Raw genomic sequence first — 26415 nt, 5'->3', positions numbered from 1 at the left:
GTTTCCTATCCTTCAACCAGTTTTTAATCCACAATAGGACATTTCCTCCTATCCCATGACCCTCCAATTTCCTCTGTAGCCTTTCATGAGGTACCTTGTCGAACGCCTTTTGAAAATCCAGATACACAATATCAACCGACTCCCCTTTGTCCACATGTTTGTTCACTCCTTCAAAGAATTGAAGTAAATTGGTCAGGCAAGATTTCCCCACACAAAAGCCATGCTGACTTGGTCTCAGTAATCCATGTCCTCGGATGTGCTCTGTAATTTTGTTTTTGATAATAGCCTCTACCATTTTCCCCGGCACCGACGTCAGACTCACCGGTCTATAATTTCCCGGATCTCCCCTGGAGCCTTTTTTAAAAATGGGCGTTACATTGGCCACCCTCCAATCTTCCGGTACCACGCTCGATTTTAAGGATAAGTTGCATATCACTAGCAGTAGCTCCGCAAGCTCGTTTTTCAATTCTATCAGTACTCTAGGATGAATACCATCCGGTCCAGGAGATTTGCTACTCTTCAGTTTGCCGAACTGCCCCATTACGTCCTCCAGGTTTACCGTGAAGTCAGTAAGTTTCTCCGACTCGTCCGCTTGAAATACCATTTCCGACACCGGTATCCCACCCAAATCTTCCTTGGTGAAGACTGAAGCAAAAAATTCATTCAGTCTCTCCGCTACGTCTTTGTCTTCCTTGATCGCCCCTTTTACCCCTCGGTCATCCAGCGGCCCAACCGATTCTTTTGCCGGCTTCCTGCTTTTAATATACCGAAAAAAATTTTTACTATGTTTTTTTGCCTCTAATGCTATCTTTTTTTCATACTTCCTCTTGGCCTTCTTAATCTGCGCCTTGCATTTGCTTTGACACTCCTTATGCTGTTTCTTGTTATTTTCAGACGGTTCCTTCTTCCATTTTCTGAAGGCGTTTCTTTTAGCCCTAATAGCTTCCTTCACCTCACTTTTCAACCAGGCCGGGTGTCTTTTGGACTTCCGTCTTTCTTTTCTAATTCGCGGAATATGTATGGCCTGGGCCTCCAGGATGGTATTTTTGAACAGCGTCCACGCCTGTTGTACAGTTTTTACTCTCTCAGTTGCCCCCCTAAGTTTTTTTTTTACCGTTCTTCTCATTTTATCATAGTCTCCTTTTTTAAAGTTAAACGCTAACGTATTTGACTTTCTGTGTACAGTTCCTTCAAAGTTGATGTCAAAACTGATCATATTATGGTCACTGTTATCAAGCGGCCCCAGTACCATAACGTCCCTCACCAGATAATGCGCTCCACTAAGGACCAAGTCTAGAATTTTTCCTTCTCTCGTCGGCTCCTGCACCAGTTGCTCCATAAAGCTGTCCTTGATTTCATCAAGGAATTGTATCTCTGTAGCGTGTCCCGATGTTACATTTACCCAGTCTATATTTGGATAATTGAAGTCACCCATTATTATCACATTGCCCATTTTGTTCGCGTCTCTGATTTCTTTTATCATTTCTGTGCCTACCTGCTCATCCTGGCAAGGTGGACGGTAGTACACTCCTATCACCATTTTTTCCCCTTTTATACATGGAATTTCAACCCACAGTGATTCAAAGGTGTGATTTGTGTCCTGCTGAATTTGTAATCTATCTGAGTCAAGGCTCTCTTTAATATACAATGCTACCCCTCCACCAGTCCGGTCTACCCTATCATTACGATATACTTTGTACCCCGGTATGACAGTGTCCCACTGGTTATCCTCCTTCCACCAGGTCTCAGTAATGCCTATTATATCCAATTTTTCATTTAGTGCAATATATTCCAACTCTCCCATCTTATTTCTTAGACTCCTAGCATTTGCATATAGACATTTCAGAGTATGTTTGTTGTTCTTATTTGCATGATGCTTAGATAAGAGTAACATAGAGAAAGGACAAATGGACTGCACTCACGGGAAAGAGAGCAGAAGACAAACAGAAAAACAGAAAAGAAGAATCTGGAACCAATATGCTTGGAAAAATAAAGCAACCAGGCAAGAAAGGTAGAAAATAAGTGTTTTATATGAATTTATTTGGTGAAATACGTTAGCTTTGGGAAATGTGCAGCATGGATGCCTGTGTTTTTTTTTTTTTGTCTAGTACATACCTAGTTTGATTTCTTGGGTTTCCCAGTTCAGTTTTTGTCTTTATATTTCTAATTTGTGATCCCTTGTTCTGTATTTGGTGTGTGACCGAGGTGTAGTACTCTGTTGGTAAATAGTTTCGTTGTAGAATTCTGAAGCAGTCTCACTTGTTCTGTTGTATATTGGTATTCTAGGGCCCCGTGCACTATTTGTTGTGCTGCCTGTTCTTACAAAGGGTTCTTGTTGTTTAATTCATAGGAATCAGTGCTACTGTTCTATGGTAGATTTTCTACCACTACTACTTATGATTTCTGTAGCGCTACTAGACGTACGCAGCGCTGTACACTTGAACATGAAGAGACAGTCCCTGCTCGACAGAGCTTACAATCTAATTAGGACAGACAAACAGGACAAACAACTTTCTGCCTAACTTTCTGTCCCCTAATGCAAGAACACAAGAACATAAAAATAAAAATAAAACTGAATTATTGAGCCAAAACATCCTCTGGACTTTGAAAGCTGGTGAGTTAGAATTTTTTCAAGCTTTGTGTTATTTCACAATGTGCCTGGTAGTGGAGAAATGTATTTAGCTATTACTGAGATTATGTCAAAATCAGAATTTTTTTTTGTATGGTAACTTCCATGGAGAAAATGTGCTAATTAAGATCTGCACCTGTTGTTGTTGGTGGGGGGGATAGGGTTCTTGTGGACACAGAACATGTTTACATTTAATATATAAGAACTGACATACTGCATCAGATCAAAGGTCCATGAGGATCATGTCTGTAGTGTGTCATGGATGTGAGCATCATCCATCAAGTAGAGAGACAGAGTGATGCTGGATTCTGAGAAAAGAGAAAGGTGGGGTGATGCTGGATGGAAAGAGTGAGAGATGCTGGATGGAGAAAGAGAGACAGGGCGATGGGGATAATTCTGGATGAGGAAAAGAGACAGGGCAATGGGTGAAAAGAGCGGTGGATGGGGAAGAAAAGCAAGAGTACAAGAGTAAAGCTGTGTGGGGAGATGAGCAAACAAAGTATTTAGTCCAATAAAAAGATATCACATTATTTTCTGTTTTTTGTTTGTTTTATTTGTATTTGTTATTATTTATTTATGGATCATTTCTACCCAACATTTTCCCACAAATGCAGGCACAATGTGGCTTACATGAATTATTGTCTAATAAAGTGATTGGAATATGCCAGTTTTTGAAATTTGCGGCTACTAACTTTGTTTTGCACAGTACAGGGGGACACATGTCATTGTTTCTACTTCTCTAGTGTTGCAGACTCTGGCTTCCTGGGGGTTCAGATGAATTTGTCTACGTGGAGGGGCATAATTGAACGTCGCCGGCGAAATAGATCGCCGGCGATCTATTTTGGCGACGGCGCTACAGCTGGCCAGAACCGTATTATCGAAAAAGATGGCCGGCCATCTTTTTTTTCCGATAATACGATTTAGCCCGGCCAAATGCCAGAGTTTGCCGGGGTTGAGATGGCTGGTTTCGTTTTTCAGCGAAAATGGAAAACAATGCCGGCGATCTCCAACCCGGCGACATCCAAGGCTTTTGGTCATGGGAGGAGCCAGCATTTGTAGTGCACTGGTCTCCCTCACATGCCAGGACACCAACTGGGCACCCTAGGGGTCAGTGCGGTGGACTTCAGAAAATGCTCCCACATGCATAGCTCCCTTACTTTGGGTGCTGAGCCCCCCAACCCCCCCAACCCCCCCAAAACCCACTACCCACAAATGCACAACACTACCGTAGCTCTTAGGGGTGAAGGGGGCAACTACATGTGGGTACAGTGGGTTTTGGAGGGCTCCCATTACCAGTACAAGTGTTACAGGTAGGGGGGGATGGGCATGGGTGCGCCTGCCTTAAGTGCACTGCGGTACCCACTAGAAGTGCTCCGGGGACCTGCATACACACAGGCCTCTAGGACTTGTTGCTGCTGTATCACCTTGGCACACCAGTTGACACCTGAAGACTAATCTCTTTGAAAAAGTCCTTTATTTGAATAAGCACATTTACTCACAGTTAACTGCAGATCAGAGGTTGTGCCCCACTGGCAAAGAGTCTCTCTGGGACTGAGATTAGCAGTAGGTCAGAGCTGGCAGAATGGTGTACAATGCCCTCTTTCAGCAACATTCAAGGTAATAACTAATGTCTCTAACGTGGGTAACACATGAAAGGGATCTAAAACTGGCTTACAAAAATGGCCACTACCTCATGGACTACCAGAAACAAAACAGGGCACACTCTGACCCAGTTAGCAGGGGGAAAAGCAGGGGGAGTACAGCCCACTACCCTACACCCACCACAATGCATTGCTGATGTGACTCTGCAGTGCACCTAACAGAAAAGGTGTCACACTCACCCGAGAGCCACATCACAACCAGGGAAAGGCTGTCAGAGGATAGAACACATTCTGCTGTCATGGAGGTGGGTACGGCACTTGAGGCTGGCATAGAGGCTGGCAAAGTATGTTTATAATTGTGTTTTTAGTGTGGGAGGGGGTTGGTGACCACTGGGGGAGTACGGGGAGGTCATCCCCAATTCCTTCCGGTGGTCATCTGGTGAGTTGGGGAACTTTTTTAAGGCTTGGTCGTGAAACCAAAAGGACCAAGTAAACCCGGCGAAACTGCTTAATGGCGCTTTTTTTGTTCCATTATCCGCTACAGCGAGGCAACGGGAAAGCAGCGATGCTGTCAAAAAAGCAGCTTTTGATTATACTGATTTCACCGCTTTTAAGAAATCGCCGGCCATCTCCCGATTTATGTTGGGAAATGGCCGGCGATCACTTTTGAAAATAAGCCTGATAGTAACATATAGTAGATGATGGCAGAAAAAGACCTGCACGGTCCATCCAGTCTAGCCAACAAGATAAACTCATATGTGCTACTTTTTGTGTATACCTTACCTTGATTTGTGTCTGTCATTTTCAGGGCACAGACTGTAGAAGTCTGCCCAGCACTAGCCCGCCTCCCAACCACCAGCCCCGCCTCCCACCACCGGCTCCGCCAACCAATCTCGGCTAAGCTTCTCAGGATCCCTTCCTTCTGAACAGGATTCCTTTATGTTTATCCCACGCATGTTTGAATTTCGTTACCGTTTTCATCTCCACCACCTCCTGCGGGAGGGCATTCCAAGTATCCACCACTCTCTCCGTGAAAAAATACTTCCTGACATTTTTCTTGAGTCTGCCTCCCTTCAATCTCATTTCATGTCCTCTAGTTCTACCGCCTTCCCATCTCCGGAAAAGGTTCGTTTATTGATTAATACCTTTCAAATATTTTAACGTCTGTATCATATCACCCCTGCTTCTCCTTTCCTCCAGAGTATACATGTTCAGGTCAGCAAGCCTCTCCTCATATGTCTTGTAACTCAAATCCCATACCATTCTCGTAGCTTTTCTTTGCACCGCTTCAATTCTTTTTACATCCTTAGCAAGATACAGCCTCCAAAACTGAACACAATACTCCAGGTGGAGCCTTACCAATGACTTATACAGGGGCATCAACACCTGCATGTTTCTATTTTTAGGTTATGATTACTTATTCTGTATTTGGTGAGGGCCTGTGTGTGAAAGAGGCCAGGTATTCTGTTAAGCACTGAATTTCTATGTAGGATCAATCTGTACTAATCCAGCTTGCTTAGTTTTCCCAATAGATGTATTGAGTTCTAGTGCCCACTGCAATATATACAGTACTGTTTTATCATCTTTGTTGTGTGATTTCTGGAAATTTAGTGCTATTATGGTATGCTAGAGTTGCTCTATAGGTCCTGAGTGACTTTTGTAGGGTTTTGTATTCATAATATAGGGTACTGGATTTTGGATTTGTATTTAGCTACCTCCATAGGAGCCAACTTTTCAAATTTATTGGGGGTGCTAAGCCCAGTGGAAATAACCCCTTCCTGGACACATACAGGGAATTTTCTCAATATTGGGGGTGCTCAAGCACGCACAGCACCCACAGAGTCGGCTCCTATGGCTACCTCTCATAATAGTAGCTGAAGGTGAGTTGCATTCAGCTACAACAGGTATTTTCCTCTGGAGGCTTATAGTCTAAGTTTGTACAGGAGGTAATGGAGCAGCAGTGGAATTTGAACCCTGGCTTCTCTGGTTCTCAGCTCACTTCTCTAACCATTAGATGCAGCTAATATAGATAATGCCTATTCCAAACATATTTTGTAACTCTGCAGTAAACCTGGTGGCCATTTGGGAACTTACAAAAATGTGATAGCCAAATCATCTTATGGTTGCCAGTAATCACAGGATTTCTGTTACAGTGCTACTGAACATCACTATTCACATGGCCAACAGGAAGATGCTGGACTGGAGAGCTAGGACTGACTGGGAGCCAAGTGTTAAATGTACCTGCATATATTTCCAGAACACTGCAAACACTATTCTGTTTAATAATTAGTATTATTGTGGTACAGTATATGGATATTTTCAGCACATAATACCATCAGTATCAGAGATACTAGGGGGAAATGACTAGTGCAGTTGTGCCAGAGACACAGTGAAGGGGTCCTTCACTGCTGTGTTCAAAAGTACCCTCATTGTCCCTTTGCTGCTGACATAGGTGCTGCCCTCACCCTAAGGATTTTACCTAGCCCTGCCCTAACCCCACTCTAGGCCCACCTCAACCCACCTTAGCCTCCCCAATCAGCTGAGTCACTGATCACCCATATGCCTATGAGGATTTTAACCCTTCCCTCTCTCCCCGCCCTTCAGCCTTGCACTGGCGCCTGTTTTACAAAAGTCTGCTCCTCCAGATGTCAAAACCTGGCTACACCTCTGCCCCCAATAACCCCCAGTGGTCACTAACCCCCTCCCACCACCCACAAATGTGAATGCAAATATGATTTAGCAGCCTCTATGACAGCCTCAGATGTTAGAGCCAGGTCTATTAGAGCAGAATGCAGGACCCTTGAGTAATATAGTGGTCAGTGCAGTGGAGTGGAGTGCACCATGGAGTAGGGGACTCTGGTCCCTATCTCCCTCTACCTGTCACATTTGTGGATGAAACTGTGAGCCCTCCAAAACCCACTGTACCCACATATAGGTGCCCCCTTCACCCATAAGGACTATTGTAGTGGTGTACAGTTGTGGACAGTGGAGTTTTGGGTGGGTTTTGGAGGGCTCAGCAGACAAGATAAGGGAGCAATGGTGAGATGTGTACCTTGAAGCATGTTTTTGAAATCCAAAGCAGTGCCCCCCTAGGGTGCCCCATTTATCTTCTAGGTGAGTAGTGGAGTGCCTCAAGGATCGGTACTGGGGCCGATTCTGTTCAATATATTTGTGAGCAGTGGCGTAGCCAGACCTGACATTTTGGGTGGGCCTGGAGCTAATATGGGTGGGCACTATGTATATAGGTATGATGGATTTCTAAGTAGTCTGCCCAACAGCTGCCCTGCATCAATATAAACCACATATATACTTAATAGAAAAACAGATATTTGTAATACATTATCCCATATCTTAAACTTGACCAGACATAAGTCTGCAATAATGGCAAACATCTCAATACACATGACAGGATCCTGCAATATAATTACAGCAATAGCATATATCCTTCAAACTTTGCTTTATAACAAATGCCTGATTAAGTAAACGTTGAAGTCTTTTTCATTTCCTCTAGCTCTACTCTATCTCCCTTCTGATGCTGACAAAATAAAATGTGGTACATATCCTTCAACTTTACATTATAATATATATGCCTTATTAAGCTTTATTAATCAAACATTTAAAATTTGGTAAATATACCTTTGAAGACTTCTTCCTTTTCTACCTACTATGGAATTTGTCACATATAGAAAACATAGCTAGAATGTTTCCTCTTATAGCTTTCCTAGGAAAAATGTATTTAAATTCGGGTATCACCTCAATAATAGCAACACAAAATCCCTTCACCTCCAGGTACTTTGTGAAGTAAGAGAAAATCCTGCAAAGAAACTTCTTAGAGTCTATGTTACAAATGCCAATAACAGTACCTTTAAAAAGGCAGCAGTGAATACATACAACAGCAATACGCATCTCATTGAAAAGGCCAGACAAGTCAGAATCCTAGATCCACACAAACTACATGCCAGCAAAATCTCTCACCTGCTGGATCACACGCAGAACACAGACCAACCCTCATCAATTATAGAATTAAGGACCAAAAATCAGAAATTGTCTTGTAGCCTGGCATCAGTCCTTCCCTTCCTTACCCCCCTAACCATCCTTGTAGCCTGGCATCGTCCTTTCCCTTCCCTATCCCACCATGATCCAGCCCTTCTACTCTACCCCCACTATCCATTCCCATAGCCCAGCATCAGTCCTTCCCTTCCCCACCATCCATCTGATAACTAGGCATCTGCCCCACCCCTCCCTGCACGCAGCCTAGCATTAGCCCTGTCCTACCCCCTTACCCATAACTCCCTAGTATGGCATCCCCTCACCCAGAAACCTGCCCACATTAAATATAAAGCTTTTAAATAATAACAATATTATTATTATTATTATTTTAACCTGGGCACTGCAGAGACTTCCCCACCCAAAACCCACCAACATAAAAAATACAACTTTAAAAAAAAAACTTGGGCATTGAGCCCACCACCACCCAAAAACACATTTAAATTTGTTGGTGGGTTTCTGGGTGGGCTCATCACTGTCTAGGGGGGGGAACTCCTCACTCTCCCCTCCGCCCCCCATTCGAGCATTTAAGGCATACCGTTGCTAGCAAGGATGCCGACTATCTTTCTCTTTTGATCTAGGCACAGGAAAAAAAAAAGATTTTAAATGCTCCCAGGTTTCAACCTAATTCATGTTTAATGTGGGAATATAAATGTTATAAATAACTTAAAACAAGTAAATAAATAGATAGAAACTCTGGATGTTGAGCACCTGATTCTCATAATATATCTATTTTAGTGGCTCTTTCCAGGAGAAAAAAAAAATCTCTACATGACTACAATAGTGCTAGAGTGTCCCTATAACCTGCCCCTCCTCCAAATGACACACTAATTACGATTTATAACAATTTACTACTCTACCTATGAAAAGCTGGCATGTTTGAACATATAAGTGAGATTAAATAAACATGCTACCAACATTAAAGAACGACAACATGGATGCAGCAGCTCAAATGACTGCTTGCTTTGTTTGGGATGATGGTAGGGGAAAGAGACAAACCTCTGAGGAATCCTGACTAGATCGATGCCTAAAAGGTGGAAGCAGGAGGTATATCACTAGTGATGAAACACACAAAGCAGTCATGGCACGCAAGTTTCTGAAAGCTGCATGAAAACAAACAGTACTCTATCTTAACTAGCAGTGCAATTGCCCCGGGATATTTATCAAAGAATGTTTCTCTACAGGTTGTAAAAGAGAGCTCCATAATCAAACAAACACTCAGGTATGCTTTTTCAAAACCAAGGTTGACAACAGACCCAGCCTACACAAACATAGCCCCAGACCATTTCAGCAATCCCAGGAATCCTGACACTTGGAACCTCTTTGCTTTTGAAAGCAGGGTACGCGATTAACATATCTAACCTCTTTGAGCTGCAGCCCTGCCTTAACTGTTGCCCGCTTCCAAGTCCTGGCCCGTACTTCGGTGGCCTGAAGGCTGAAGCAAAAACCTTGAGCTGCAAACCTCATGCTTGTGGCAGAAATTTCCTTGTGACACGGGTCTGCATGCTGCGGGGAACGGAGGTAAGGCAAGGCAGGCAGAGAGCTCCTGTTTTTTTTTGCTGCGTGTGTGGCTGTGAGCAGAGCCAATGAGGCTGGAGCCCTGGCAATTTCCTTAAGCCTAAAACAGAATCGATTGGTGGATCAGGCAAAACTGGGTGGTCCTGAGCCATGATTGGGTGGGCCTGGGCCCACCCAGGCCCACCCGTAGCTACGCCCCTGTTTGTGAGTGACCTTGCCGAAGGGTTAGAAGGTAAAGTTTGCCTATTTGCGGATGATACTAAGATCTGTAACAGAGTGGACACCCTGGAGGGAGTGGAAAACATGAAAAAGGATCTGAAGAAGCTAGAACAATGGTCTAAAGTCTGGCAATTAAAATTCAATGCCAAGAAATGCAAAGTGATGCACTTAGGGAATAGAAATCCACGGGAGACGTATGTGTTAGGTGGCGAGAGTCTGATAGGTACAGACGGGGAGAGGGATCTTGGGGTGATAGTAACTGAGGATTTGAAGGCGACAAAACAGTGTGACAAGGCGGTGGCTGTATCTAGAAGGTTGTTGGGCTGTATAGAGAGAGGTGTGACCAGCAGAAGAAAGGGGGTGTTGATGCCCCTGTATGTCGTTGGTGAGGCCCCATCTGGAGTATTGTGTTCAGTTTTGGAGGCCGTATCTTGCCACGGATGTAAAAAGAATCGAAGCGGTGCAAAGAAAAGCTATGAGAATGGTATGGGATTTGCGTAACAAGACATATGAGGAGAGACTTGCTGACCTAAACATGTATACCCTGGAGGAAAGGAGAAACAGGGGTGATATGATACAGACGTTCAAATATTTGAAAGGTATTAATCCGCAAATGAACCTTTTCCAGAGATACGAAGGTGGTAGAACGAGAGGACATGAAATGAGATTGAAGGGGGGCAGACTCAAGAAAAATGTCAGGAAGTATTTTCTCACGGAGAGAGTGGTGGATGCTTGGAATGCCCTCCCGCGAGAGGTGGTGGAGATGAAAACGGTAAGGGAATTCAAACATACGTGGGATAAACATAAAGGAATCCTGTTCAGAAGGAATGGATCCTCAGGAGCTTAACCGAGATTGGATAGCAGAACCGGTAGTGGGAGGCGGGGCAGGAGATTGGGAGGCGGGGATAGTGCGGGGCAGACTTATACGGTCTGTGCCAGAGCCAGTGGTGGGAGGCGGAACTGGAGGTTGGGAGGCAGGGATAGTGCTGGGCAGACTTATACGGTCTGTGCCAGAGCCGGTGGTGGGAGGCGGGGATAGTGCTGGGCAGACTTATACGGTCTGTGCCAGAGCCGGTGGTGGGAGACAGGGATAGTGCTGGGCAGACTTATACGGTCAGTGCCAGAGCCAGTGGTGGGAGGCGGGGCTGGTGGTTAGGAGGCGGGGATAGTGCTGGGCAGACTTATACGGTCTGTGCCCTGAAGAGCATAGGTACAAATCAAAGTAGGGTATACACAAAAAGTAGCACACATGAGTTGTCTTGTTGGGCAGACTGGATGGACCCTGCAGGTCTTTTTCTGCCGTCATCTAGCGAATGCTACATACCTGTAGAAGGTATTCTCCGAGGACAGCAGGCTGATTGTTCTCACTGATGGGTGACGTCCACGGCAGCCCCTCCAATCGGAAACTTCACTAGCAAAGGCCTTTGCTAGTCCTCGCGCGCCCATGCGCACCGCGCATGCGCGGCCGTCTTCCCGCCCGAACCGGCTCGTGTTCGTCAGTCCCATATGTAGCAAGACAAATACAAGGGAAGACACAACTCCAAAAGGGGAGGCGGGCGGGTTTGTGAGAACAATCAGCCTGCTGTCCTCGGAGAATACCTTCTACAGGTATGTAGCATTTGCTTTCTCCGAGGACAAGCAGGCTGCTTGTTCTCACTGATGGGGTATCCCTAGCCCCCAGGCTCACTCAAAACAACAAGCATGGTCAATTGGGCCTCGCAACGGCGAGGACATAACTGAGATTGACCTAACAACTTATCCAACTAACTGAGAGTGTAGCCTGGAACAGAAAAAACATGGGCCCAGGGGGGTGGAGTTGGATCCTAAACCCCGAACAGATTCTGAAGCACTGACTGCCCGAACCGACTGTCGCGTCAGGTATCCTGCTGCAGGCAGTAATGAAATGTGAAGGTGTGGACAGATGACCACGTCGCAGCTTTGCAGATCTCTTCAATAGTGGCTGACTTCAAGTGGGCCACTGACGCTGCCATGGCTCTAACATTATGAGCCGTGACATGACCCTCAAGAGCCAGCCCAGCCTGGGCGTAAGTGGAGGAAATGCAATCTGCTAGCCAATTGGATATGGTGCGTTTCCCCACAGCCAGTCCCCTCCTGTTGGGATCAAAAGAAACAAACAATTGGGCGGACTGTCTGTTGGGCTGTGTCCGCTCCAGATAGAAGGCCAATGCTCTCTTGCACTCCAATGTGTGCAGCTGACATTCAGCAGGGCAGGAATGAGGACGGGGAAAGAATGTTGGCAAGACAATTGACTGGTTCAGATGGAACTCCAACACAACCTTTGGCAAGAACTTAGGGTGAGTGCGGAGGACTACTCTGTTATGATGAAATTTGGTGTAAGGGGCCTGGGCTACCAGGGCCTGAAGCTCACTGACTCTACGAGCTGAAGTAACTGCCACCAAGAAAATGACCTTCCAGGTCAAGTACTTCAGATGGCAGGAGTTCAGTGGCTCAAAAGGAGGTTTCATCAGCTGGGTGAGAACGACATTGAGATCCCATGACACTGTAGGAGGCTTGACGGGGGGCTTTGACAAAAGCAAACCTCTCATGAAGCGAACAAGTAAAGGCTGTCCTGAGATCGACTTACCTTCTACACGCTAATGGTATGCACTGATTGCACTAAGGTGAACCCTTACAGAGTTGGTCTTCAGACCAGACTCAGACAAGTGCAGAAGGTATTGAAGCAGGGTCTGTGTAGGACAAGAGCGAGGATCTAGGGCCTTGCTGTCACACCAGACGGCAAACCTCCTCCATAGAAAGAAGTAACTCCTCTTAGTGGAATCTTTCCTGGAAGCAAGATGCGGGAGACACCCTCTGACAGACCCAAAGAGGCAAAGTCTACGCTCTCAACATCCAGGCCGTGAGAGCCAGAGACTGGAGGTTGGGATGCAGAAGCGCCCCTTCGTCCTGTGTGATGAGGGTCGGAAAACACTCCAATCTCCACGGTTCTTCGGAGGACAACTCCAGAAGAAGAGGGAACCAGATCTGACGCGGCCAAAAAGGAGCAATCAGAATCATGGTGCTTGAGTTTCAACAAAGTTTTCCCCACCAGAGGTATGGGAGAATAAGCATACAGCAGACCCTCCCCCCAGTCCAGGAGGAAGGCATCCGATGCCAGCCTGCCGTGGGCCTGAAGCCTGGAACAGAACTGAGGGACTTTGTGGTTGGCTCGAGATGCAAAGAGATCTACCAAGGGGGTGCCCCACACCTGGAAGATCTGTCGCACTACATGGGAATTGAGTGACCACTCGTGAGGTTGCATAATCCTGCTCAACCTGTCGGCCAGACTGTTGTTTACGCCTGCCAGATAAGTGGCTTGGAGCACCATGCCGTGACGGCGAGCCCAGCGCCACATGCTGACGGCTTCCTGACACAGGGGGGCGAGATCCGGTGCCCCCCTGCTTGTTGATGTAATACATGGCAACCTGGTTGTCTGTCTGAATTTGGATAATTTGGTGGGACAGCCGATCTCTGAAAGCGTTTAGAGCGTTCCAGACCGCTCGTAACTCCAGAAGATTGATCTGCAGATCGCGTTCCTGGAGGGACCAGCTTCCCTGGGTGTGAAGCCCATCGACATGAGCTCCCCACCCCAGGAGAGACGCATCCGTAGTCAGCACTTTTTGTGGCTGAGGAATATGGAAAGGACGTCCCAGAGTCAAATTGGACCAAATTGTCCACCAATACAGGGATTTGAGAAAACTCGTGGACAGGTGGATCACGTCTTCTAGATCCCCAGCAGCCTGAAACCACTGGGAAGCTAGGGTCCATTGAGCAGATCTCATGTGAAGGCGGGCCATGGGAGTCACATGAACTGTGGAGGCCACGTGGCCCAGCAATCTCAACATCTGCCGAGCTGTGATCTGCTGGGACGCTCGCACCCGCGAGACGAGGGACAACAAGTTGTTGGCTCTCGTCTCTGGGAGATAGGCACGAGCCGTCCGAGAATCCAGCAGAGCTCCTATGAATTCGAGCCTCTGTACTGGGAGAAGATGGGACTTTGGATAACTTATCACAAACCCCAGTAGCTCCAGGAGGCGAATAGTCATCTGCATGGACTGTAGAGCTCCTGCCTCGGATGTGTTCTTTACCAGCCAATCGTCGAGATATGGGAACACGTGTACCCCCAGCCTGCGAAGCACCGCTGCTGCTACTACAGCCAAGCACTTCGTGAACACTCTGGGCGCAGAGGCGAGCCCAAAGGGTAGCACACAGTACTGGAAGTGACGTGTGCCCAGCTGAAATCGCAGATACTGTCTGTGAGCTGGCAGTATCGGGATGTGCGTGTAGGCGTCCTTCAAGTCCAGAGAGCATAGCCAATCGTTTTCCTGAATCATGGGGAGAAGGGTGCCCAGGGGAAGCATCCTGAACTTTTCCTTGACCAGATATTTGTTCAGGGCCCTTAGGTCTAGGATGGGACGCATCCCCCCTGTTTTCTTTTCCACAAGGAAGTACCTGGAATAGAATCCCAGCCCTTCTTGCCCGGATGGCACGGGCTCAACCGCATTGGCGCTGAGAAGGGCGGAGAGTTCCTCTGCAAGTACCTGCTTGTGCTGGAAGCTGTAAGACTGAGCTCCCGGTGGACAATTTGGAGGTTTGGAGGCCAAATTGAGGGTGTATCCTTGCCGGACTATTTGAAGAACCCACTGATCGGAGGTTATGAGAGGCCACCTTTGGTGAAAAACTTTCAACCTCCCTCCGACCGGCAGATCGCCCGGCACAGATACGTGGATGTCGGCTATGCTCTGCTGGAGCCAGTCAAAAGCTCGTCCCTTGCTTTTGCTGGGGAGCCGAGGGGCTTTGCTGAGGCGCACGCTGCTGATGAGAGCGAGCGCGCTGGGGCTTAGCCTGGGCCGCAGGCTGTCGAGAAGGAGGATTGTACCTACGCTTACCAGAAGAGTAGGGAACAGTCTTCTTTCCCCCATAAAAACGTCTACCTGTGGAGGTAGAAGCTGAAGGCTGCCGGCGGAAGAACTTGTCGAAAGCGGTATCCCGCTGGTGGAGCTGCTCTACCACCTGTTCGACTTTCTCTCCAAAAATATTGTCCGCACGGCAAGGCGAGTCCACAATCCGCTGCTGGATCCTATTCTCCAGGTCGGAGGCACGCAGCCATGAGAGTCTGCGCATCACCACACCTTGAGCAGCGGCCCTGGACGCAACATCAAAGGTGTCATACACCCCTCTGGCCAGGAATTTTCTGCACGCCTTCAGCTGCCTGACCACCTCCTGAAATGGCTTGGCTTGCTCAGGAGGGAGCTTGTCCACCAAGCCCACCAACTGCCGCACATTGTTCCGCATGTGTATGCTCATGTAGAGCTGGTAAGACTGAATTTTGGCCACGAGCATAGAGGAATGGTAGGCCTTCCTCCCAAAGGAGTCTAAGGTTCTAGAGTCTTTGCCCGGGGGCGCCGAAGCATGCTCTCTAGAACTCTTAGCCTTCTTTAGGGCCAAATCCACAACTCCAGAGTCGTGAGGCAACTGAGTGCGCATCAGCTCTGGGTCCCCATGGATCCGGTACTGGGACTCGATTTTCTTGGGAATGTGGGGATTACTTAAAGGCTTGGTCCAGTTCGCCAGCAATGTCTTTTTTAGGACATGATGCATGGGTACTGTGGACGCTTCCTTAGGTGGAGAAGGATAGTCCAGGAGCTCAAACATTTCAGCCCTGGGCTCGTCCTCCACAACCACCGGGAAGGGGATAGCCGTAGACATCTCCCGGACAAAGGCCGCAAAAGACAGACTCTCGGGAGGAGAAAGCTGCCTTTCAGGGGAGGGAGTGGGATCAGAAGAAAGGCCATCAGACTCCTCGTCAGAGAAATATCTGATGTCCTCCTCCTCCTCCCACGAGGCCTCACCATCGGTATCAGACACAAGTTCACGAACCTGTGTCTGAAGCCGTGCCCGGCTCAACTCCGTGGAACCACAGTCAAGGTGGGAGCGTCGAGAGGTAGACTCCCTTGCCCGCACCGGCGAAGCTCCCTCCGCCGACGTCGTCGGGGAGCCTTCCTGGGAGGCGACCGCAGTCGGTACCGCAAGCGGCACCGATGTCGGAGACCTCACCCCGGGCAAGGGGCCAGCCGGCGCCTCACTCGACGGTACCAGTGGCGCAAGCACCCCCGGTACCGGAGGAGAAGGGCGCAACAGCTCTCCCAGGATCTCTGGGAGAACGGCCCGGAGACTCTCGTGCAGGGCGGCTGTGGAGAAAAACATGGAAGCCGATGCAGGAGTCGAAGTCAGAGTCTGTTCCGGGCGTGGAGGCTGTTCCGGGCTGTCCTGAACAGAGGGTGAGCGGTCCTCCCGGTGCCGATGCCTACTGGGTGCCGACTCCTACGGCGACCCAGAGCTCTCGGTACCGACGCGGGAAGGAGACCGGTGTCGATGCTTCTTTGACTTTTTCAAACGAAGCATGTCACCGGAGCTTCCCGGTACCGACGAGGAGGACGTAGAATCCAGCCGTCGCTTCCTCGGGGCCGAGGCCGAAGAAGGTCGGTCTCGGGGGGGCTGTACCGCAGGAGCCCTCAGGGTAGGGGGAGACCCACCCGAAGGCTTACCGCCACCAGCAGGGGAATGGACAGCCCTCACCTGCACTCCAGACGAAGCACCACCGTCTGACGACATCAGCACTAGTGGAGGTCCCGGTACCACCGACGCCGACGCAGCCTTCCGATGTCTCGGCCCCGACGATGCAGAGGGTCGATGCCTCGATGCAATCGATACAGTCGCGGCCGAGGGCGGAGGTCTTGACGCTGTTGACGTCGACGCACTCGATACTCCCGGTGCCAATGTCGACGAAGAGCCCGAGAACAAAATGTTCCACTGGGCCAATCTCGCTACCTGAGTCCTTTTCTGTAAAAGGGCGCAAAGACTACAGGCCTGCGGGCGGTGCCCAGCCCCCAGACACTGAAGACAGTGAGCAAGATTACCCGGGCGCACTGGGTGCACTTCTTGAAGCCGCTGGGAGACTTCGATGACATGGGCGGAAAAATCACGCCGGCGAAATCAAAATTCGTAATTGCGGTAAGGCACCAAAAAGAGGGGGAGAAAAAAACTCGACCCGAGGCCTCAGAGGGGCCTACCCCGAAAACGAAAGAAAACTTATCGGGGCCAAAAACTAGAAATACGGGGAAGGGAAAAAGACCGAAAGGCCCTTCTCCGAAATCCCTTTTTTTTTGAAAGCGAAAAAGTCAAAAGACGCGCGAGGGTCAACTTAAGGGGCGCGAACGGCGCAAACACGACCGTACCGAGCGCGGACAAAAGAAGACTGACGAACACAAGCCGGTTCGGGCGGGAAGACGGCCGCGCATGCGCGGTGCACATGGGCGCGCGAGGACTAGCAAAGACCTTTGCTAGTGAAGTTTCCGATTGGAGGGGCTGCCGTGGACGTCACCCATCAGTGAGAACAAGCAGCCTGCTTGTCCTCGGAGAAACTATGTTACTATATGTTCTGGGATGTTTGGGAGACCAGTCTACTAAAAATCCTGGCCCCTCCTACATCCCAATGGCTTGATTTTCTACATTTTTCACTTGGACGTTTTGGTTTTGAAAATGGACCAAAAAATCAAAACGTCCAAAGCACAAAACCTTGTTACAACCAGTATTTTTGAAAACAAAAGACAGACATTTTTCTTTTTTGAAAATTAACTTCTTTTCTATTCAGATTTTGGATGTTTTTTGCAAAACATCTAAAATCAGACAGACATCATATCGAAAATGCCCTTCTACGTCACCTAATTTCCTTTAAAATATAGAGCCACCTATATGAACTTCCTATTTAGCTGAGCTATTATGAAAACACCCTCCATAGGTCTGCCAAAAACACAACCATAATATGTTCCCTTCAAATCTGATGCGTGTAGAAGTAGCACCTTATCAGAAATACCTACTTACGCACATATATGGGTAGATTCAATAAAGAGCGCCAAAATTTAGGCTCCAGGATGATGCACTCTAAGCATGAATTCTATAACAATAGCTCCATGTGGAACTGCTGTTGTACAAAATTAGTGTAACTCCACAGTTTTGCACCCCCCCCCCCCCCCCATGAGACTAGTGGACCCTTTTACAAATGTGCGGGAAAAAGTGGCCTTAGTGTGCCCTTGTCCCGCGCGCTAAGGCTACTTTCTACTGCAGCAGTAAAATGGGCGTTTTCCCATTTTTTACATTAATGGCCACGGACTAATGTTGCCATTAGCAAGCACTCACCGGCACCTATTTTGTACATGGTAAGGGCTCATGCATTAATCATTTGTGAGTCAGCGGACAGAGCGCTAACTGATCAGTGCTGGGATATCCACTCTCCATCCCTGACACATCTCCTCTGCCATAAAATTGAAAATATTTTGTAGCACATGGTTTGTACATATTAATCTCAGATTTACCGCAGGACCTCCCGCAGTAAGCCCTTTTAAGCTGTGGTAAGTGCACGCTACCACATACCGCAGCTTAGTAAAAGAAACCTAAGGAACTGTGGACCCAATATTCAGCTAGCAGTGACCAGCACCGGCATTGAATATCCAGGCATATGTGGCCAGTGAAAACATAGCCAGTTAAGTGTGATATTCAGTTACGATGAACTGCATAAAGAAAGGATTGTGTTTTATGCAGTTATTCTAGCTAGTTACATATTGAATAACAGCACTTAACTGGCTAAGTGTTGTCTCTGAAATACAAGACAGGAAAAGTCCTTTACGATGACAAAGCACACAAGGTGAAAGTAGAGGCTGACCAAAGACGAATCACCACTGGAGATATGAATCCAACAGTCTATTGTTATACTTTTAAGTATAATAATAAAGACTGTTGGATTCATATCTCCAGTGATGATTCGTCTTTGGTCAGCCTCTACTTTCACCTTGTGTGTAAGTGTTGACTCTGTCCAAGTACGCCCACAAGTGAGCTGTTTATGGCTTAGGCACTAGCCAAGCATTTATAGTGGCTTTATTCAGTTAAGTGCTGCTGAGCATTTGTTTATTTAAAATATTTATAAACTCTATCCAATTGCCCTAGGCGATGTACAACACAACAACCTACATAATCATCAGCACCGAGACAGCACATATAAAAAAAAAAAAAACAAACAAGACAGCAACTAACAGAGTACAGAGAGCAACTCCATACATCATGACTCCAAACTTCAAAGAGTGATTTCAGTTGCTTCCTGAATTGCACAATTGATGACACCACTCGAAGTCCCATTGCCAAGGTATTCCAAATCAAGGAGTCAGCAATTTGAAGCATTGCAGATTGATTAGCCTCAAGTCAGATGCACCTCAATGAAGGGACATTTAATAAGCACATATCAACAGAATGCACATTTTGAGAGGACTGATAATAAATAGAAATAAATCAAAACATAGAAAAGAAAATAAGATGAAATCTTTTTTATTGGAAGGTAATCCTTCTTCTTCAGACCTGATCTGAAGAAGGGTTACCTTTGAAAGCTAATCAAAAAATGTGTCAACTTAGTCCCAATAAAAAAAATGTATCATCTTATTTTCTTTTCTACGTTTTGATTTATTTTTGCAACCACATCCAAAGCGATTAATCTGGGGCAATGGAGGGTTAAGTGACTTTTACCCAGAGTCACAAAGAGCTGCAGCGGGAATCGATCCCAGTTCCCCAGGATCAAAGGCCGCTGCACTATTTCTATTTATTACCTTTAAAAGTGGACTAACACGGCTACCACACCACTTTACTTGAGAGGACTGATAAAAGCTAAAAGAAGAAACCAAGGAGGGAGAAGTGTCAGGCTTTAAAAAATTAGTCAGAGCCTTGAACCTGATCCGCCAGTACAAATGATTTAGATGGTCAGGAGCTGTTTCTGGCTATTTAAATCACTTTGAGTATTGACCTCTGTGCTTATAATTTAAGAAAATGACAGTCCAATATGAACGCTTTCATTTCTCCATACATATACAGTACAGAGTTCTAGTATTTCACAGGTGCATATTCAACAAGGTCTTTGACCTCAGGTGTAGACTGTGGGGCACTGGGAGGTTGTGAACGCAGCACAGTGGAGTACTGAGGTTCTTCTGGCTGTGAATGCATCACTGTGGAGTAATGCACATTTTCTGGATGTTCGTGTAGGACACTGGAGTAATGCAGATTTTCTTGCTGTGAATGATGCTGATCACTTTGATTTTCTATCTGTTTCTTCTGCAAGACAGAACATTACATTTTAAATACTTAGGATGTAAATCCACATCTCGCTGGGAAATGGCTTTGACATTCTGAGTGCAAATGAAATAACCTGATTGGCAAATGGAAAGCAAAAGGGAGTAATATTGCTTACCTGTAGCATAGGTTCTCTGTGGCAGCAGAAAAATCAGTGACACACATGGGTTGATGTCATCCCGATGGCTGCTGACTGCACCCCCTGTCCCAAAGCCCAGAAGAGACTAGAAGGCGGGCATGCGTGAATGCTCCCTCATACTGTAATCCTATGCCACATGTCAAATTCTCTAGTAACTATGTTGTTGGTATAAACATTTTATCCTCTAGTCAAGGTTTTTTTTTCACAGTGGGATCCTTTTACAGTACAATCTCTGGATTCTACTTCCCTGGTCCTCATATGGCCAACCTTCATGTTCTAGCTTGCAAAAACAATAATCTTTTTTTCTTTGCTGTACATTCCATAACATGCCAAAACAACAGGAATGTTGAGTAGACATTGAGGCATATTTTCAAAGCACTTAGCCTTATTGCATATTTTGAGAAACTGGAAACATATTCCCGTCTATTCCATCTGCTCCCTGTTGAAATCATGTACACAGGCAAAATCTGGTGTAAATGCTGGTGCCTGATTATTGGCAGTTCAGCATGCTAACAACAGTATTCTATAACAGGGTTTCCCAAATCCAGTCCTGGAATACCACTTGCCAGTCAGGTTTTCAGGATATTTACAATGAATATGCATGAACTTGATATGCATACACTGCCTCCATTATATGCAAATCTCTTTCTATAGACACTGTTCTATAGCATTTCACCTAACTTCTAGAAATGCCCCCTGATCTGCCCATACCCCTTCCATGGCCACACCCTTTTTGAGTTGCACACTATAAAATTTAGGCATGGATGTTATAGAATAGCGCTTAGGGTAGATGCACGTTCAACTCTAAAGTGTTGACAATTCATTGTGGATATCATGAAAACCTGACTGGCTGGGGTGCCTACAGGACCAGGTTTGGGAACCACTGCCCTATTCATGCATGCCTACATTTCATGGGGAGGGGGGGGGGGGGGGGCGTGGTCATGGGAGAGGCATAGGTGGTCAGGGGTATTCCCAGAAGTTTGATGCGATGCTATAGAATACTATCATTTGCACAACTAGCTGCCATAAATTGGGTGCCAGCTTTTACACCAACCTTTAGTAGGCATAAATTCTCATGCCCAAAGTTAGGTGCCAAAATGCACACTAAGCTAAGCTACTATTCTGTAAAGGTCATTCCACGTAGAACGCCCTTTACAGAATACTAGTTTAGTGTCCATCATTTTGGCGCCCAACTTAGGACACCATGTACTGAATTCCTTCCTGTGTGTATGCATGTGTGTGTTTGCATATGTTTTGTATTTATAGATATGTGTTTGTGTGTCTGTATGTGTGCATGAAAGCTTATATGTGTGCATTGTGACATGCTGGAAAGTATGTCACTGTTTATACTGCCTCCTGATGCTATGCTCCTGATGTCTTTAAAATAGGACAACTATGAAAGGTAATGAGCCTATAATAAATCTGGAAGATGTAGTCCCCAGGACTCCTGAATTGACAGGGAGTGAGCTCACAGAAAAGAGACAAGCAGCCAAGGAAATGTAGAAACTAAGCAGCATGGGCTATGAACCCAGGTGCAGGGAATTAAGCACTTGAGACCAATTAGGAAGACTGATGCTGAATGGAAGAAAATCCCAATCTGTTTGCAGATTGCCAGGTAAGGGGAGAAAGACAGCCAAGATATAGCCCATAAGAGGCAAATGTCACGAAACTCAGGTTGGTGAGCCCTTGGGCTGCAGCAGACAAGTTCTCTGGGGAGGCGCAGAGCAGAGGCAAACCAGGCACTGAATACAAACAGGATATCAGACGTGGCAAATAGACAGAGCATACTCAAGATAATAGAGTACTGATAGAACTGAAAAATGAGCTTGCGGAGCTACTGCTAGTGATATGCAATTTATCCTTAAAATCGAGCGTGGTACCAGAAGATTGGAGGGTGGCCAATGTAACGACCATTTTAAAAAAAGGTTCCAGGGGAGATCCGGGAAATTGTAGACCGGTGAGTTTGATGTCGGTGCCAGGGAAAATGGTAGAGGCTATTATTAAAAACAAAATTACAAAGCACATCCGAGGACATGGATTACTGAGACCGAGTCAGCACGACTTTTGTGTGGGGAAATCTTGCCTGACCAATTTACTTGAATTCTTTGAAGGAGTAAACAAACATGTGGACAAAGGGGAGCCGGTTGATATTGCATATCTGGATTTTCAAAAGGTGTTTGACAAGGTACCTCATGAAAGGCTACAGCGGAAATTGGAGGGTCATGGGATAGGAGAAAAAGTCCTATTGTGGATTAAAAACTGGTTGAAGGATAGGTAACAGAGTAGGGTTAAATGGGCAGTACTCACAATGGAGAAGGGTAGTTAGTGGGGTTCCTCAGGGGTCTGTGCTAGGACCGCTGCTTTTTAATATATTTATAAATGATTTAGAGATGGGAGTAACTAGCGAGGTAATTAAATTTGCTGATGACACAAAATTATTCAAAGTCGTTAACTCGCGACAGGATTGTGAAAAATTACAGAAGGAACTTAAGAGACTGGGAGACTGGGCGGCTAAATGGCAGATGACGTTTAATGTGAGCAAGAGGAAGGTGATGCATGTGGGAAAAAAGAACCCGAATTATAGCTACGTCATGCAAGGTTCCACGTTAGGAGTTACGGACCAAGAAAGGGATCTTTCTGCTCAAACTGAAACCTTCTGCTCAATGTGCTGCTGCGGCTCAGAAAGCGAATAGAATGTTGGGTATTATTAGGAAAGGTATGGAAAACAGGTGTGAGGATGTTATGTTTCAATTTGTTTATTAATTTTAAACTTTTTAACAAGAATAACCTTGTTATTGAAATACAGCCATAGTACATTAATCATCATAATAAAATTAAAAGACAAATGAAATTACATACTTGGTAGTACTTCAGGAATTAATCTTAATATTTTTGCAATCATGACTATTTGCTTCCTTAGACCTCATTAAACAGTGGAGACGATAAGGGGAAAATGTACAGGATAACTTATCTAAAATAACAGGTGGCGTAAATTCCCATTCCTACTTTGTTACAACTGTTTTAGAATCTAGAAAAGATTTTAGGCTATCAGGTGAAAAAATGTATATTTAACCTGACCCAATCTAATAAGGCATTTGCACGGATAGGCTAGGAAGAACATCTCTCCTATCTCCGCAGTTCTTGCTTTCAATGCTAAGAAGGCTTTCCTTCTTTGTTGGGTCGATTTTGTAATATCAGGAAAAATTTGTACTTTAATTCCCCCAAAACAGGTTTTTAAATTCTTAAAGTACTGTTTCATTATATTATTCAAATCCTGTTCAAATATTAAAGACACTATCAATGTAGTCCTTTCTGTTGTTTCATCCTACGATTGTTCAAGCATGGCTGAAATATTATCAAGGTCTAAATTATTCTGTTACAATTCTTGATTTTTCCCAATCTCTCCTTTATGAGCAGGAATATAATATATTTTGTTTACAGGCGGCATAGCTTCCAGAGGCATTTTCAATACCTCTTTGAAATATCTTTTAAATAAATCCAAAGGAGTAACACCTAGGAGTTTGGGAAAGTTCAATAAACGTAAATTTAGCCTTCTATTGAAATATTCAATTTATTCCATTCGTCTCCGAAGTTCAATACTGTCCTTCACCACATTTACTTTAAATTCCTGAAGGGAATCAACATTCTTTTGAATATCAGCCATTTTTCCAATTATTTCTTCTTTTATCAGGTCTACTTTTGAGTTTATCTTCTGAAATTTATTATTAAAGTTACTAAATTCGCCTGATGTTTACTGTAAAGTCATATCTATCTTGTTCAACTTTGCCCAAATCATTTCGAGATTTACCTCCTTCGTTCTCTCTAGGGCTCCCGCCTCTGCTCTCAGCGTCTTTCGTAACGCTTCCCAACCCTCACAGTGGAACTCACCCACAACACTTCCGGTAGGGCACTGTACCACCTCGGTATTCGTCATCGATGCTGGGCATGGAGGTCTAACAATCGATGGTGGAGAAAGAGATGCGTCCTCTCCCAGCGGGTCCTCCACTTCCCCAAGGATCCCCGCAATGGGATCCGTCTCTCTGGCTGTCTGGGAAACCGGCGAGAAGAAGCGCTCAAGTCCCGTCTGGGACGAGGAAGGAGTCGAGGTAGGTGGGGGCACTATCCTCGTTAACCCCTTCCTTTTGGTACGGGGCATTTCGTCAGCAAGAGTTTTCCACCCTGTTCGGTTCTCGGAGCGACTTCCTCGCGCTGCCTATTACGCTGCCATCTTGGATCGTCCGTGTGAGGATGTTATAATGCCGTTATATCGCTCCATGGTGCGACCACACCTTGAGTATCGTGTTTAATTCTGGTCGCCGCATCTCAAGAAAGATATAGTGGAATTGGAAAAGGTGCAGCGAAGGGCGACTAAAATGATAGCGGGGATGGGACGACTTGCCTATGAAGAAAGACTAAGGAGGCTAGGGCTTTTCAGCTTGGAGAAGAGATGGCTGAGGGGAGACATGATAGAGGTATATAAAATAATGAGTGGAGTGGAACAGGTGGATGTGAAGCGTCTGTTCACACTTTCCAAAAATATTAGGACTAGGGGCATGCGATGAAACTACAGTGTAGTAAATTTAAAACAAATCGGAGAAAATGTTTCTTCACCCAATGCATAATTAAACTCTGGAATTCGTTGCCGGAGAACGTGGTGAAGGCAGTTAGCTTGGCAGAGTTAAAAAAAGGGGTTAGACGGTTTCCTAAAGGACAAGTCCATAAACCGCTACTAAATGGACTTGGGAAAAATCCACAATTCCAGGAATAACGTGTATAGAATGTTTGTACGTTTGGGAAGCTTGCCAGGTGCCCTTGGCCTGGATTGGCCGCTGCTGTGGACAGGATGCTGGGCTCGATGGACCCTTGGTCTTTTCCCAGTGTGGCATTACTTATGTACTTATGTACTAATACACAAGGCAGGAAGAGAATTCTCAAACAGGAACGGGATGCAGGATTCTCAAACAGGGTTCTGGAACGGGTTTGGCTGGAACATGGTTCTAGAATGGGCTTGGCTTGGCTGGAACAGGGTTCTGGAACAGGCTTGGCTGGAACAGGATTCTGGAACGGGCTTGGCTTGGCTTAACTGGAACAGAATTCTGGAACAGACTTGGCTGGAACAGGATTCTGAAAGGGACTTGGCTTGACAGGGAACAGGGACAGAACTAGCTCAAACACACAACAGGAACAGAACTTGGCAATGCCACACAGAACTCAAGGACAAGGGAAGCTACTCATGGGAACACTCTAAGCTGTACCATACAGCACACAGGGAAAAGGGAAGCTACTCAAAGGAATACTCAAGGATGTGCCAGAAGGCACTCAAGGAAAATGGGAACCCACTCATAGGAGTACAATAGGCTGTGCCACATAGCACTCAAGGGAAAAGGGAGCCAACTAAAGGGATACACTCTAGGCTGTACCTTACAGCACTCAGGGAAAAGGGGAAGCCACTCATAGGAACACTCTAGGCTGTACCTTACAGCACTCAGGGAAAAGGGGAAGCCACTCATAGCAACACTCTAGGCTGTACCTTACAGCACTCAGGGAAAAGGGGAAGCCACTCATAGATCACTCTAGGCTGTATCTTACAGCACTCAGGGAAAAGGGGAAGCCACTCATAGGAACACTCTAGGCTGTACGTTTTAGCACTCAGGGAAAAGGGGAAGCCACTCATAGAAACACTCTAGGCTGTACCATACAGTACTCAGAGAAAAGGGAAAGCCACTCATAGAAACACTCTAGGCAGTACCTTACAGCACTCAGAGAAAAGGGGAAGCCACTCATAGGAACACTGTAGGCTGTACGTTACAGCACTCAGAGAAAAGGGGAAGCCACTCATAGAAACACTCTAGGCTGTACCTTACAGCACTCAGGGAAAAGGGGCAGCCACTCATAGGAATACTCTAGGCTGTACCTTAAAGCACTCATGGAAAAGGGGAAGGAAAACCACCTATAGGAATACACAAGGCTGTGCCACAGAATCAAATAACAGACACTAGAAACAAAGGGAAAGTCAAACAAATAGGGAAAACTGCCTTTACATACACATCAGAAAGAAGCAGGGCTTACACTGC

The 26415-nt window shown here is 46.1% G+C and overlaps 1 protein-coding gene across 3 annotated transcripts in view; it reads right to left on the bottom strand.

Moving 5' to 3' along the window:
* Positions 1-19665: 19665 nt before the first annotated feature.
* Positions 19666-26415, bottom strand: part of LOC115476924 (sialoadhesin-like) — a 110977-nt gene continuing 104227 nt past the window's right edge. For all 3 annotated transcript variants that reach the window (XM_030213509.1, XM_030213511.1, XM_030213510.1), the window contains one exon: positions 19666-20184. In XM_030213509.1, the coding sequence (XP_030069369.1) occupies positions 19957-20184 (228 nt within the window). In that variant the 3' untranslated portion in view covers positions 19666-19956. The remainder of the gene's footprint in view (positions 20185-26415) is intronic.

This window comes from Microcaecilia unicolor, chromosome 8, assembly GCF_901765095.1.
Source record: "Microcaecilia unicolor chromosome 8, aMicUni1.1, whole genome shotgun sequence".
NCBI classification, from domain to species: domain Eukaryota; kingdom Metazoa; phylum Chordata; class Amphibia; order Gymnophiona; family Siphonopidae; genus Microcaecilia; species Microcaecilia unicolor.
This window is presented reverse-complemented; position numbering and strand designations above follow the sequence as displayed.